A 14,291-nucleotide genomic window follows, 5' to 3' on the forward strand; every position below is an offset into this window, starting at 1 on the left:
CGATTGCACAGAGCGGCAACAAACGGCACGTTCGACTTGGAAGCATTTGAGCCGCACAAAGGTGCATGCAGGATTAAACTGAAATAAGCAGTCAATTTACCGGTGCTTGGAAGGTTATATGACTTAAGAACGCAACTTTATTTGGGACACTTGGCTGAACAACTCCGTTAGGGACACCGGCCAACATTGTGCGTATACAAGAACGCAGGAATAAATGTTCTGGAGGTCAAGAATAAATACCAGACGTTGCCAATGTTAACTCCATAATTTGCCCTATGAGGTAGGTGGATGCGAATGCGACCACAATAAGCGAATGGCCGCGACTTAGCTTGACTTCTCGTGCGACTGGTCTCACCTGCGGCAAAGTTACCCGTATTAGCTAAATGAGCCGTCAACTTCTGAATTCAATTGTGGTTCTGCCGCAACCAAATAATTCCAATCAATAGTTGCATTTTTTGACAGCGGCAAGCTTCGGATCAACCGCGTGCGAGCACTCTCCTGTCATTCGTGTCCGTTGTGCATTTGCGCGGAGTTCAATTGTCTGGGGAGACTGTCGTCATGCAGCGTTTAAGTCTGCCGCCGCGGTATTCGCAACCAAGGCTGGACAAATTGCCTAGTGACGTCAGTTGCAATCAGCAACAAGTTAGGATCTGACGCATTCACATATAAATTATGTGCAAGATATAGACTGCGTCGCATTATCAATAATTCGCTACAAGATCATTTGGACAGATGCCGGATACAGAAGAGCCATGTTTTCGCAGTTCTCGACACACCTGTACCATTTCTTTCACGTGCCTCGCCGCTATTGCTGTCTTGTACTCTTGTTGCTATCCTTGCCAATGGACTGACAACAGTCCGGGCAGAAGCTGGCGAGAGACGAAAATACCATTCTCCGAATTTCTCCTCGCGGCCGCATATGCGGGAATATGCTTTGTGGGCTTGATTTTGGGCAAGCCGCAGGCCGCGAGCCGCGTGCAAAATTCCTAAAACGCATTTCTGCATCGTCACCGGGTCGCGTGCTTGATGAGCACAGTAGAAACCATTCCCTTCCTCTGGACTCCAGCATATTTACAAAGTATACAATTCCGACACGATACTTCCGGAATGGCGTCTACGCGCACAATTATATCAAACAATTCGTCTGCTCGGCTGTCTACACCGCCGCCTGGAATCATTTTCAAGTTCCCGGTTGGGATCGATCTCCCTCAAGGCCCACCAGGTGTGTGCACTTGACTCTAGCTCTTTCAGTTTCGTTAACGAACCCACAGATGGATCACTGTTTGCTGGCTCGTTTGACTTGCTAATGGATATTCGAGTGCCTGTGACCATCGCGACCGTATACGCAACGTGCGTCCATATTCTGAATCGATCCCGCGGTCCCGGCACTCAACCTGCCCGATTTGCTCGAACTACGCTCTTCAAGTGGCTTGTCAATGCCCATAACCTGTTCCTTTGCGTCTACTCTGCGTGGACATGTTTTGGTATGACCGGTTCACTTGTGCGAACCGTGATAGAGACGTCGGCCACTCACGCGCGCGGCAGCTCGAGCTTTTGGCGTGGACTTTGCTCACTTAACGAAGGCATCTGGGGTCACGGGCTGAACTACTACGGCTTCTTGTTTTACCTGTCCAAGTTTTACGAAGTCCTTGACACTGTCATCATTCTCGCGAAGGGCAAGCGCTCGTCCCTTCTGCAGACCTACCACCACGCAGGCGCTATGCTTTCGATGTGGGCTGGCATCCGCTTCGCCTCGCCACCAATCTGGATCTTTGTCGTGTTCAATTCGCTTATTCACACTCTGATGTACTTCTACTACACGCTTTCAGGGTTGAATATCAAGGTTCCCAAAGCTGTCAAGCGTGCGCTCACGACTGCCCAGATCTGCCAGTTTGTTTTGGGAGGTAGTCTCGCCCTCGCGCATTTTTTTATCTACTACTTTGATCCCGGCCTGGAACAGTACACCAGCTGCCTGGTGAATCCAGGACAGACGTTTGCCCTCTGGTTTAACGTGCTTTACCTGGCGCCGTTGACATACCTCTTCATCGGCTTCTGGATCGACTCGTACGTGCTCGGCCGTAAAACTGTCCTACCCAGGGACCAGTGAAGTTTGAGTCCCCGCCCGGTACGGTCATGGAGACTCCGGAATAGACCGATTGTGATCGCTTAATAATGGCGATAGAAGACGGGATAATTTTGGGTGCCATAATGGGACTGTCTTGAATAGTACGCAATTTTCGTTTAATTGATTGTAGCTTGTTTCTTAAGCCGAGCCCTGAATCTGCACGTCATCTGCCTGTGGCAGCCCGATTAAATCAGCTCTAATTTAATTACCACGTATTTAGAAACGGGTAGGTGATATTATTAATGAGTCGGCGCATTGCAGGTGCACGTAAATTTATATACTAGGCAAGCGGGGAACATGGATGACTAGAAACCCCAACAAATCTAAAAGCCCGAGGTCGACCTGCAGAGGCACCTAACCTCGGGTTCGGGATCTTCGGCTTAACGTCACCTCGACCCAACTAATCAGGCGCACGCTTGGTGGACGAATTCATGCACGAGCATCCGAGCTGAGAACCATACGCAATACCATATAGTTCGCATGAAAGTGATCCTTTGAGTCAGAACTTTAACATGGCAAATGGCAAGCCCTGCGTTCGAAAGTTTCTAGCGGAACCAACCAACTTACCTGTTAAGAGTCGGAAGGCAATACGATTGGTCATCGCATTTGCAACTTGTCAACGAAAAGAATCCCTGTAATATACACAAGACATTTGTGTTTGGAAAGGACGGCCGGGAGTCAGCTGAGAAATAAACGAGCCGCAATAAAAACTCAGTTTAGGTGTCGGACGCGATTGACAAAAGTTGTGAGCTTTTGGGAAACTGCGATTTTGGGTTATGTTGGGTGATGTGACGAGCTAGCATCTTTGCTCGACATTTGACTGAAACTTGACTAGATGAGCTCTCGGATATGATTTGAGATTGGGTTGTTTGCCAATGGCTGAATTTTAAACGCCAACGATCTAATACACATGCTTGGTCGACGCGAGGTATACACGGTCTGAGTAAAATATCGCAATCTAATTGCGAATTGTGCCATATAGTCACTACTGATGGAAATTGATGAGAACTGAACGTTGACGGTCGATCTACAGCATTCAAGCTGTGCGGCATAACCCTTGTTGGACACTACCTCTCCGGTACTTAATAGAAAGCGTTCTAGTTATCAATTACGTATAAGTTACTCAGTCGATAATAATGCACATATGAAATCATAACCTAGGGAAAAAGTCACAAGATAATCCGTAGCTAAATGAAACCAAAGAAATAATAGTAACACATATACTCATACAAAGTACACTTCTCAGCCATCCTCAACAATTTTGATTCAAGCCCATTTAATGTCACGTCTATGTCGTTACATTCATGCTCTATGACCACACGTCCTCCTGATATAGATTCTGTGCCCTCATGCTCTTCACAATTTCCTCACCCTGCTCTTCAGCAATGCCTCTCTGTTGGGCAATGATCTTCGCGAGCGAGGCGCTGACGTCCTTTGCCATCCGTGAAGCGTCACCACAGACGTAGAAATATGCGCCGTCCAGTAACAACTTATTCACTAGGTCCGCGTTTTCAACCAGACGATGCTGCACGTACACTTTCTCCGGGCCCTCCCGACTAAATGCAGTCACAAGTTTGAACTTTTCACCGAGCTTCTCACCTAAAGCTTCCCATTCTTCAGAGTACAAGAAATCCTCAGTGCGATTTCTGCTTCCAAAAAATAGTAATGATGTGCCAACGGGGACGCCAGCTCCTGCCTGTGCCGCCCGCTCGTGTACAAAGCCGCGGAATGGAGCGACGCCGGTTCCGGGGCCTACCATGATGATTGGTGTGGCCGGATTGCTTGGAAGTTTGAAATTCGAATGTCGGATATGAACTGGGATCTTGCTACCGACGTACTTGCCTCGTGGACCACCGGTGGCGTAACTGACGGCAGAAGGGCTCGAATTGTTGATACCCTCCTGTTTATATTTCAGATCGAGCAAGTAATTGGATGCAACACCTTTCAACGGGTCGGCGGTCTCTGAAGTGGGAATAGACTCAACGACGACGGTGATGTGCGGCTTGGATTTGTCGACATAAGAAGACGACGAGATCGAGTAGTATCGCGGCTGGATATGGTTGATAGACTCGATAATCAACGGGAATGGTACAGACGACCAAGTCGCGCCGCCAGCGATGCGTTGCAGAACTTGAGCGATGTTGAGATATCGCGATGACACGACCTCGGAAAAGTAATCCTTCTCGTTACCTAATTTAGTGATTTCCGCCTTGGCTTCATCACTGGGGGCATAAGGAGCTAAGCTAGCGAGAAACTGGCGAGAAACAACACCGCAGATCTCAAGGTGATAGCGGACGACAGCGTCGTACGTCGTTGGGTTCGGGAAAGGAACTTTCGCTGTCGGATCAATGGCTGTGACGCTAATCACAGTATCCCTTTTCTCAGTCAGTCCAAGGACAGACAGGAATCGGTCGACTTCCTTGTCTGAGTTCTGTGGCCAAATCGCGACGTGGTCACCGGTAGTGAACTTGAGCTTACTGTCCTCGAGATCGATTTCGACATGCAAACAGTTTCTGCTATCCGACTTGAACAATTCCCTAGACGAAGTGATAGGCGCAATATATGGATTGTGGGGCAAGAACGGTGCAGACTGAGTGCCTTGTAGATGAGCTTTGTTAAACTCTCCTAGAAAGACATTGGCGTCATCGGTCGTAAGCCCATCCTTCTCCTCGACCTTCAGAGCCGGTTCATACACTGCTTCGCGCTCCTGAACACCGACGTGCTTAGAGAACTCGCTCCACATTTCCTCCTTCCATGACAGAAAGTCCTCCTCCATTGTTCCAGTACCGTCGTCACCCATTCCGACTTCGCCGATACGATTGGCACCCAGCCTCAGTAGAGCCTCATTCAGGCGCGCGATGACAACATTGTAGTGCTCATATGTATTATTTCCGAGACCGAAAGCGACGTATTTTAGATTCTTCAGGGGCTTCTCAGGATCCTCCATCTCAGAGAACTGTGGGTCTTCCCCAGTAATAAACTCATAAAACGACGCTGCATTGTCGGTAGGCTCACCTTCACCGTAAGTCGCCATGACGAAAATGGCAACCTTGTCTTCTGGGAAGGTGTCCAAGTCCTCGAGATCATACTCCTCGATGTCAGCCACCATGGTCTTCAAGCCAAACCTTGAGTGTCCTTCCTTTGCCAAACGCGAAGCGTAGTCCTCCGCCGTGCCAGTCTGGGAACCGTAAAACACAACTACATCACGGTCACTGTTTTGAAGCTTCGTGATAATGCTGCGCGTTGCGGTTGATGCTACAGCGGCGGTGCCGTTAGACTTGCCGACGAGTGCGGACGCAGTTCGCTTCTTCGCCCATAAAGTGCCCTTCGTGAAATACGCGACCGTGCCGACAAACACGGCACCTAAAATGAATAAATCAAAGGCGTCTAGCTGAGCCATAGAGGCTATTATTCTGTGAAGCTTGTAAGTAAACCAATTTGCACCGCAAATGCCAGGCGGACTTGGGCGGCTGGTCTAGACAACTCACCTAACCAAAATGTATACACCAAAATTGCTCTCCCGTTCCGAATTGTCAATTGCTCTCGAGAATCCAGAAGCTCCGCGATGTCAATTCACCAATTGCCGGCTACCCCAGTAACAGAGGCTATTTGCACTCGAAGGTACAGCTACGATGTACTTCTTGGAGAAGCGCAGCAGGATGTTCGGGAGTTCTGTTAAGCGTTGCCAATAATGCAGGTCTGTAAATTTCAGCTATTATTTTTGGTCCCGGTTTACCAGCAATGCCCTAACCCTACTATATTTCTGCGACCTCCATGTACAGTACACAAATGATTCCGTCTATGGTTAGGGTACCTGTCGTTTCTTGGAGCCAAAATAAGCTCAACCAAATAAGGTTAGCTGACTGTCAAATCTGGCGTGGTTTTCCTGACATTGAGCATTTTCTCGCTCCCAATTATTTTAGACAGCGGCGTTAACAGGAAAGTCTATGTGAAGTCCAGTCTGGATTATTCCGTAACGACAGTGCGACATTTGTCCCGAACGCTGCTCCGTCGAAGATCTGGTGCAAATCAAGATTACAAATGGCTCTTGATGTTGAGACCGCCAAAACTTACGAAAGCGGCATCCGTAAATCTGGATTGTCCTTTATATAGAAGTGACTGGTCCGTTTCGTATGTCAACGAAACCCCGGGGTTCATGCAGTACGGTGTTTTATTGTGAAGAATAATGACAGTCTGCTTTATATTCACCCATGGCCATCAAAAGATACTAGATATGGTCATCCAACTACTCAATTATCAAACCGTAGTCACACAGGCTCTGTTGTGCTCCACCCAGGACTTCGTCACTGCGTTCCCCCACCAGTGGGATGAGCCGCGCGAAAAATTTGTGACATCCCCAATCGCAGCTACAACTTCTTCATGAAACCAGAGTTGGACTAAAAGGATTTATAGACATACCTATCTTCTATTATACGTGAAGTAATTCACACCACTGAAAAATGTCACCACCTACTGGAACAAAGGACAAGTCCAACTCTGCCGCTGCTCGAGTGTTGGGATCCGGTATGTTGAGTTCAGTGATAGATATAGGTCTCGCGAGTATCGCCGGATCAATTAACAGTGTCCGTAGCTACTGCGGGTATTGCCGAACTGGCTGTTTTTCACCCAGTATGTTTTCGTATCTGATCAGGATGCAATTGGTGTGACAGACATGATTCTGATTGCACATGTGCGTGATAGGTCGACACGACAGCTAAGCGATTGATGAGCAACCACACAAGGGTATGTCTTGATCTGCGAAATGCATAGAAATAAGATATGATTAACATAATGCGAATATTAGGTCACTAGCTTGTCACAACTGAATCAAGTCGTTTTCCGAAACTACGCCAACGAATCTATCGTCCGAAAAGCGTTCTCTCTCTTCCCAGGTCTTGGATACGCCGCCGGCTATAAGGTCGGTTGCGACAGATTCAATCATATGGAAGGAATTAGAGCTAACATGACTAGGTCTTACAACGTGTGTACAAGTATGGAGGACAACCTTATGTCAATGATATTTTGTCCACCCGTTTTGGGGCTGACTTTGAAAATGCCTTTGGTAAGAAGACGGGCAAGGCCATGATGTCTGCCACTTCCGGCAGGTATGGTTTTCTATTGGGCTGGTTGGTGTGTGGGTGCTGAGATTGCTTAGTCTTATCGGTATTGGTGAGATCATTCTCCTTCCTCTCGACGTCCTCAAAATCAAGCGCCAGACCAACCCCGAATCTTTCAAGGGTCGGGGATTTGTTAGGATTCTTCTGGACGAGGGCATGGGCTTGTACAGAGGCTGGGGTTGGACTGCTGCTCGAAATGCGCCTGGCTCGTTCGCGGTATGGATATCTTTCGTTCGAGCTTTGACTACTAGAAGCTAATGTTTGAACAGCTTTTCGGCGGTAATGCTTTCGCTAAGGAGTACTTGTTTGGCTTGAAGGATTACGGTACTGCGACGTGGACCCAAAACTTCATCGCCTCGATCTTCGGCGCGTCTGCGTCGCTCGTAGTCTCCGCTCCTCTTGACGTTATCAAGACCCGTATCCAGAACCGAAACTTCGACAATCCAGAATCAGGCTTCACGATCTTGAAGAACATGGTCAAGAATGAGGGTGTGTTAACGTCATGCGTGGAATTTTAATGGTAGAACGATCCTGACATATGTACAGGAGTCACTAGCTTTTTCAAGGGTCTCGTGCCCAAACTTTTAACGACCGGACCGAAGCTCGTGTTCAGTTTTGCACTGGCTCAGACGTACGTATTACATTCTTTGCAGTCGCATACACTGCTAACAATGAATAGTTTGATCCCTGCTTTTGATAAAGTGTTTAGCAAGTAAAATACCGTCGTACTCGCATATTCATGTGTGTCGGAGTTATCGCCACGTTCTGGCCATGTATAGAGCGAACTTGCAGTTAGACCACGTTCCCGTTGGTAGACATAAATATTCGTCAGATACATAATACGATGTGTAATTATAGCGTATGTTGTGCTTTAGTTTCGGGCAGTTCAGCTGCGTCTTTGGCTGTTGTACATAGATTGATCTGTTTTGTGTAATCGAGTTTAGCATGTCTCATCTCTACTATTCGGATCATATTATTGGCTTGACACTGAAATTCATTAATATACCGTATAAGTCTAGTCGTCGGGACACTAAGCCTGCTTAGCATCTGCAGACACTCTGGAGTTTACAGCGATTGGAGTTGCACGAATCGACCCGGCCTTAACAAGACCATGATGGTTTTTAGTCTGTTGAGACAGGATTGAACGACCTCGACTGCTGCAACGATATTATGATTTGCGAGCGATATCGAATATGGACTTTTGCCGCCATGATAGCGATGGAGCACTTTATCAATATCGCTCAGGGGCCGGTCAAACTTTAGAGATACGGATGATACACGATTTGAAAAATGTTGTGCGACTCGACCCCGCACTCAATTGAAATTGGAGCTCGTCAGCGCAACTTCATCGGCCTTGAGTTCTATGATAGCGAGGTTGTCTGTAGTAGTTGCCGTTTCCTAGTTGTGCGGAATAAGTCATGCATAATACACAGCACATTATTTATATATAAAATGTCGAGGATAGAATTGCTAGTTTAACAAGTACGAGTTCTTGGGACGCTGACAAGTGGTTGTATAAGCATACCGCCAGAGGAGACTGCTCCTTCAAAAATCCCAACACAAATCATTCATTAACTTCTCTTATTTGGAACTCGAGCATTAGGTTTGAGGGCATTGAGCTTTCATCTGCAAGCTTCATAGCTGTCTCGACCCCGGCGGCAGGAACACGATACTCAAACCGCTTCCCTGGCGATGGCAGCTTACCTGTTGGTAAGGGATATGGGAACGGGAGGTATTCAGGCATTAGCCCAAGCTGAACTAGTACAGTCGCCTGATCCCATGAAATATGTTCATGGTAAAGTCTATCGCCGCGAATATTCACAATGGCTGTAAATGGAATCCGAAGGTGTTTTCCAGTTGGGGGGATTCCCGGAATCCTGCATGAAATTAATGTTAACTTAGCACCAAAAAAAAGGTCAATAATTGTCATGTCAATGACGGATTGAGACAACTCACAGCCAATCGATCATCTTAGTGTGAGTGAAACTGAATATGAACTCATCTATAACACGATCAATACCGACCGTGCGACTTACAAGTTCCAACGCAGTATCATCTGGATTGCTGAACACGAAATGATCTTTATAGAATTGAGCAAGCTTACTGCGGCCTATACCACCAGTCAACTGTCCACGGGTTAGTATTTTAATGTCAAGGCATAAAAGGCACTGTGAGAGACAGGATCTGAGGGAACGTCAAGTTATGTAGTTCAAGTTTTGGGACCAGCTTATCGCGAGCTTGAAAAAAAATTCACCTACCGTAGGAATATGGTTCACGTATGGTTCCTGGACCATTGTTCCCATTGTGCTAGGGACCGACCGCGTCTCGAATTCAAAGTATGTGTGTTCGTCCCAGATTGCTTCTAAGTCAAAGTAGGGACCGTGAAGATGCTTTTTCAGATGCGTGAGCGTCCGAGTATGGGCTAAAGACGCTGATGAGGGATTGAAATCATCATGGCCTGGCAAGATAAAACCCGCCGATGCAGATTCCGGATATACATATCGGGTTAGATTTCCACTATTTGAAGAAGTGCTCCTGCCAGCAAGGTGGAGTTGGCCCGGTTTGGAGTTGATTTCCCAATCGTCGTACGCAACATATGTAAGGATATCATGATTACTCGCCATTTCATTCCTCAGGTCATCAGCAAACGATATCTCAAAGTCAGACTTTGATCCATATACTAAATCGAACTTTAGTATCTCCGTTGAAAGATGGAGAGAAGACTTGATGGGAGCTTACTCAAAACTGCAAACCGATCCTTATCATCGCACTCTGGTAGGGATTTGAGCGCACTGATACCTTGGTTCAGTGCCAGGCCAATATTCCAACTTGTAAGCGACGGCATCTTAGGATGAAAGCTCACTCGAACAGCGGCGAATCCTTCTTCGGCCCATTTTTGCAAAGGATGCGGTTCAAGCGTATCTTTGCATGGAATATCACACTGAGCTTCTGAGATGATAATAATAAGGCCCGGACCGTGTCCACGGCGAGAGAGCGGCGGTTGGATGACAGCATTATCTGCGAGCTGTGAGACCGGTGCAGACGGCAGCGGTACGTCTAATACTTCCATTGTCAGGATTTCGGATTATTCCACTGACAATTGACGAACTGCGTGAAATACGCGAATGTGGTGGTCCCTGCTGATGATAAGGATTAGCTTATTGTCATCGGGCCCGCTTGCATATATAATAGATTTCTGCATGACTTGCATTGAGATAACGTACCAACGTGAGAACGGGTCAGGGTTACGATTCCAGGTAGAGATGGGTAACTTTAAGTTGAAGTCAACTTAAGTTGACTTAACTTGAACTAAACTTCACTTCTCCTTGGGTTCGGCTACCAAACTTAACTCAACTTGCAACTTTGAGTAAGTCGGAGTTAAGTCGACTTAACGTAACTCAAGATTTTAAATTTGGCGCGTGATAAATACGAGAATCATGCTCGTGTGCCTGTGCTGGAACTGCTCGGTCTGTAAAGTACCATGTAGATTTGTCGCGTCAACCGAGTTAACTCAAACTCAAAATGTGTTAAGTCGACTTAAATTTTCCTATGGTCTCGACTTAAACTTAACTGAACTTAGCACTGTAAGTTAAGTTGACTTTAGTTTACCCATCTCTAATTCCAGGGGGGGTGTCTCGGCCCCTGAGTTGACTCTTAGATCCTCGAGGAAAATGCCACGGCGTTTGACTAATTTGAAAGTTGACTCACAATTCTGTCGTCCCCCCTTAGACTTCTGCTATAAATCACCTCACTTTCTCCTCGTCATCTTCTTCTCTCGATCCCTTATGAGCGATGTCGTCGGATCTTTTAACGCCATTCGGGCATGACCTGCGGCAATTTTTCCTGTTCGACTCCAGGTATACTAATCTGAATCATGGTCAGTCGGTTCACATCCTTCTCTTGGTCTCTATTGTTGATCGCCTAAGTCGGCTAACTTTTTGGTGACAGGATCGTTTGGAACTTATCCCGCTGTTGTTCGCGATCACTTGCGTCAGCAGCAAGATGCGGCCGAAGCTCAGCCAGACAAGTACATACGCTACACATTCCCTGAATTACTTGACAGGTCTCGTGCCGCTGTTGCGGAAATACTTCATGTTCCCACTAATGAATGTGTTTTTGTCACTAACGCGACAACGGGAGTCAACACCGTTCTTCGAAATTTGGTCTACGGACCTTCGGATGTGATTATATACTTTGATACTATTTACGCTGCATGTGAGAAGACTATATTGAGTGTCTGTGAGACAACGCCTGCAACGTTTCGAAAGGTCGAATATCAATTCATGGTCGATTCGCATAGCACTATTGTGCAGAAATTCAAGGACCTTGTCAAGGAGACCAAGAGAGAAGGACTTACGCCAAAGGTAGCCGTCATTGACACGATTGTCAGTGTACCGGGTGTGCGTTTTCCATTCGAAATGCTAGTACAGGCTTGCAAAGATGAAGGCGTGCTAAGTCTTATTGACGGCGCACACGGCATTGGACATATTGCCTTAGACCTGAAGCAATTGGATGCAGACTTTTTCACAAGTAATTGTCACAAGTATGTCTGGTAGCAGTACTATGTCCATTAATGACTTTCAGGTCAAGGCTGACTTTAGTGCAACTTAAGATGGCTGTTTACGCCTCGTGGCAGTGCTGTCTTTCACGTTCCAGTCCGGAACCAGGAGCTTATTCGAACCACGTATCCAACTTCGCATGGCTTCCAGCCAGCTGCAAATTCGAACATGCGGAACCCTCTTCCTGCTTCCGGTACTGGTAAGACACAGTTCGAAACCCTTTTTGAATTCGTCGCCACAGCCGATTCAACACCTTACACGTGTATTCCTACTGCCTTAGCCTTCCGCCGTGAAATATGCGGTGGAGAAGACAAAATAGTGCAATATATACGATCTGTTGTCACGAAGGGAACCAACGCCGTGGCCCGTATACTTGGCACAGAAGTCATGGCTACAGATGCCTCATCATCTGATGATGAACTGCGAAACTGCGCACTCGCGAATGTGCGTCTGCCACTAGCCATCGGCACAAATACGGATGCGGATATAGTTACCAATCAAGTGAGCACGATGTGCAGGTGGATGGAGAAGACAATGCTAGACGAGTTTCATACGTTCTTGCCTGTTTTCTTTTACGGAGGACAGCTGTGGGCCAGATTTAGCGGTCAGGTGTATCTGGAGGTGAGCGATATTGAGTGGGGTGGTGAGCTCTTGAAGGGGTTGTGTGAGGCAATCAAGATTAATAAGGGCCAAAAAGTCGATTCATTGGATATGACGGAATTGAAGAGGATATTGAGAGATCCAAGTGAGCTCTGAAACTGACAGGTCCGGTTGAGTGGAACAACCGCTCAGCGATCTACGCTTGTCAGTGTTAACAAGTGGTGTGTGACTGCGATGGCTAGTTATCCCGCTTTGGGATACGTTAAGGAGCGGGTTTAATACATTGTATACGGGGCGTAATTTTTGACAGCCAGAACGTCTGGATGTTTTTGCTTCCTGTCGCAAGCCACAAGCCTCTGCGTTTCCACACCTTCTTCATCTGTTGGGCAACCAGTGAGCTAAGAACCTTTAGTACTGGATAGGCGTGGGGGCTGAATTGGGCATGGGCAATGTCGGATATAACGTTATCTCCATAATATTACAGGACAGGTCAGTAGGCAGAAAACTATGGAAACAAACGATATGCGACGCAAACTAATGAACCCTAGCGAAACAAATTGACAACTCAGCGTGGCACCGATCCATATATTTGTCTTCGACCATCGCGTTAACTCATTTATGTTACCGCAATGCCTCCTACAGCTACAATTCTCATGACTGGCGCGACCCGTGGCCTTGGTCGTCACGTAGCTGAATACATCCTCAGACATTATCCAACTGTACCACCTCTTCGTGTTTGTCCGTGGCGAGTCTACAGGTGAGAAACTCGTCGAGGAGCTCCGGTCAGTATCGGTGAACAATAATGTCTCTGCGATTCATTAACTTTGAGTTGTTAACGACGTCATTGCAACAAGGCAGTTCATCTTCCAGCTCGATTCTAGAAAGCTCCCTCCATTCCGGATATTCATCGGCAACGCTGGCCTGCAGTTCACAAGTCGCACCCAGTACACAGCGGACGGCGTCGACGATGACATTTGGGGTCAATGTTGTCGCTTACTATGTGCTCATCAGCAAAGTCTTGCCGAAGCTCCAGTCTCCAGGTCGCATAATCATTGTGGACAATGGCGTTCAGTTTGGTGACTTTAAGCACACGTTCGGTACAACCCCTGCCCCATTATCGCCGGAAGGCAACCTCGATCAGGCGTTGAACCCTGGCAAGGGCCTAGACGATCCAAACACTGCCAGAGCCGGGTACCGAGCCTATTCCACCAGCAAACTCGGAGTCATATGCCTCGTTCACGAACTCGCGCGTCCGCTGAATTGTATTAAAGTTATGACTTATAACCCGGGCCTAGTTGTGGGCACAGGGCACCTTCGAGATGCCAGCCTATTCATGTTCAGTTACGGACGTAGATTTGTGGCATATACACCGCTTGCGATTGTACCCAAAGATGCTGACAAATTCTCGCGAAAGCAGCTATAGGACCGGCGGTTTTTCGAAGGGCAGAACGGGCTATATATTGACAGAGGCGCCATTTCTTTCCATCACCCAAGGAATCCTATAATCGGTCTCGCGAGACTGAACTGTGGAGAGACCTCGAAGAGCAAATTTAGTTCATAAGTAACTACTTCGAATATCGTGTTGCTATTTCTGTTGCGATCGTTTGGAAACTGTACAGCAGATGAGGTCGATGTTCATATGTGCCTAGATATAATCCAATCCATTTAGTAAACTGTGGTGAATTTGTTGTAGACTCGAAACACTAAACAGCCATACTGTCATACTGAAGCTTGGACCATGCATTGCATTGCGTTCGGTTGGTTGGTTGTTAAGCGTGATCTGCATTCATGTGTCCATCTTGCGAGGAAAGTTGATATTGCTGGCGTGGCCATGACGTTTTGTTGCTGACACACGACGCCGCACCGAACCCTGACCGGATGGGACTCTGG

The 14,291-nt window shown here is 47.2% G+C and overlaps 6 protein-coding genes across 6 annotated transcripts; 4 read left to right on the forward strand and 2 right to left on the reverse strand.

Annotated features, from left to right (window-relative positions):
* Positions 1-1,107: 1,107 nt before the first annotated feature.
* On the forward strand, positions 1,108-2,107 carry POJ06DRAFT_265777 (ELO family; the record flags this gene model as incomplete). Its single annotated transcript, XM_056189105.1, has 2 exons — positions 1,108-1,222; positions 1,272-2,107. 2 exons carry the CDS (start codon positions 1,108-1,110, stop codon positions 2,105-2,107), a joined length of 951 nt encoding a protein of 316 aa, XP_056046368.1.
* Positions 2,108-3,219: 1,112 nt separating this feature from the next.
* POJ06DRAFT_219067 (uncharacterized protein) lies at positions 3,220-5,795 on the reverse strand. Its single transcript, XM_056185582.1, has 2 exons — positions 5,614-5,795; positions 3,220-5,538 (listed from the first exon to the last, which is right to left on the reverse strand). Exon 2 carries the CDS (start codon positions 5,523-5,525, stop codon positions 3,435-3,437), a length of 2,091 nt encoding a protein of 696 aa, XP_056046369.1. The 5' UTR covers positions 5,526-5,538; positions 5,614-5,795; the 3' UTR covers positions 3,220-3,434.
* A 790-nt stretch (positions 5,796-6,585) lies between these two features.
* Positions 6,586-8,361, forward strand: POJ06DRAFT_288051 (mitochondrial carrier domain-containing protein; the record flags this gene model as incomplete). Its single annotated transcript, XM_056190284.1, has 9 exons — positions 6,586-6,649; positions 6,708-6,754; positions 6,827-6,868; positions 6,930-7,043; positions 7,097-7,230; positions 7,281-7,458; positions 7,512-7,731; positions 7,789-7,873; positions 7,922-8,361. The coding sequence occupies 9 exons, from the start codon at positions 6,586-6,588 to the stop codon at positions 7,956-7,958; spliced, it is 921 nt and encodes a 306-aa protein (XP_056046370.1). The 3' UTR covers positions 7,959-8,361.
* A 402-nt stretch (positions 8,362-8,763) lies between these two features.
* Positions 8,764-10,442, reverse strand: POJ06DRAFT_59046 (uncharacterized protein). The gene is made up of 4 exons (XM_056191241.1): positions 9,982-10,442; positions 9,501-9,922; positions 9,199-9,368; positions 8,764-9,119 (listed from the first exon to the last, which is right to left on the reverse strand). Exons 1-4 carry the CDS (start codon positions 10,310-10,312, stop codon positions 8,807-8,809), a joined length of 1,236 nt encoding a protein of 411 aa, XP_056046371.1. The 5' UTR covers positions 10,313-10,442; the 3' UTR covers positions 8,764-8,806.
* A 497-nt stretch (positions 10,443-10,939) lies between these two features.
* POJ06DRAFT_59087 (pyridoxal phosphate-dependent transferase) lies at positions 10,940-12,956 on the forward strand. Its single transcript, XM_056191243.1, has 4 exons — positions 10,940-11,119; positions 11,191-11,785; positions 11,855-12,890; positions 12,950-12,956. The coding sequence occupies exons 1-3, from the start codon at positions 11,035-11,037 to the stop codon at positions 12,555-12,557; spliced, it is 1,383 nt and encodes a 460-aa protein (XP_056046372.1). The 5' UTR covers positions 10,940-11,034; the 3' UTR covers positions 12,558-12,890; positions 12,950-12,956.
* POJ06DRAFT_59084 (uncharacterized protein) lies at positions 12,940-13,895 on the forward strand. The gene has a single exon (XM_056191242.1). It carries the CDS (start codon positions 13,204-13,206, stop codon positions 13,822-13,824), a length of 621 nt encoding a protein of 206 aa, XP_056046373.1. The 5' UTR covers positions 12,940-13,203; the 3' UTR covers positions 13,825-13,895.
* The last annotated feature ends 396 nt before the right edge of the window (positions 13,896-14,291 follow it).

The sequence above is a fragment of the Lipomyces tetrasporus genome (genome assembly GCF_029532465.1).
Source record: "Lipomyces tetrasporus strain NRRL Y-64009 chromosome Unknown POJ06scaffold_2, whole genome shotgun sequence".
Lineage (NCBI taxonomy): Eukaryota > Fungi > Ascomycota > Lipomycetes > Lipomycetales > Lipomycetaceae > Lipomyces > Lipomyces tetrasporus.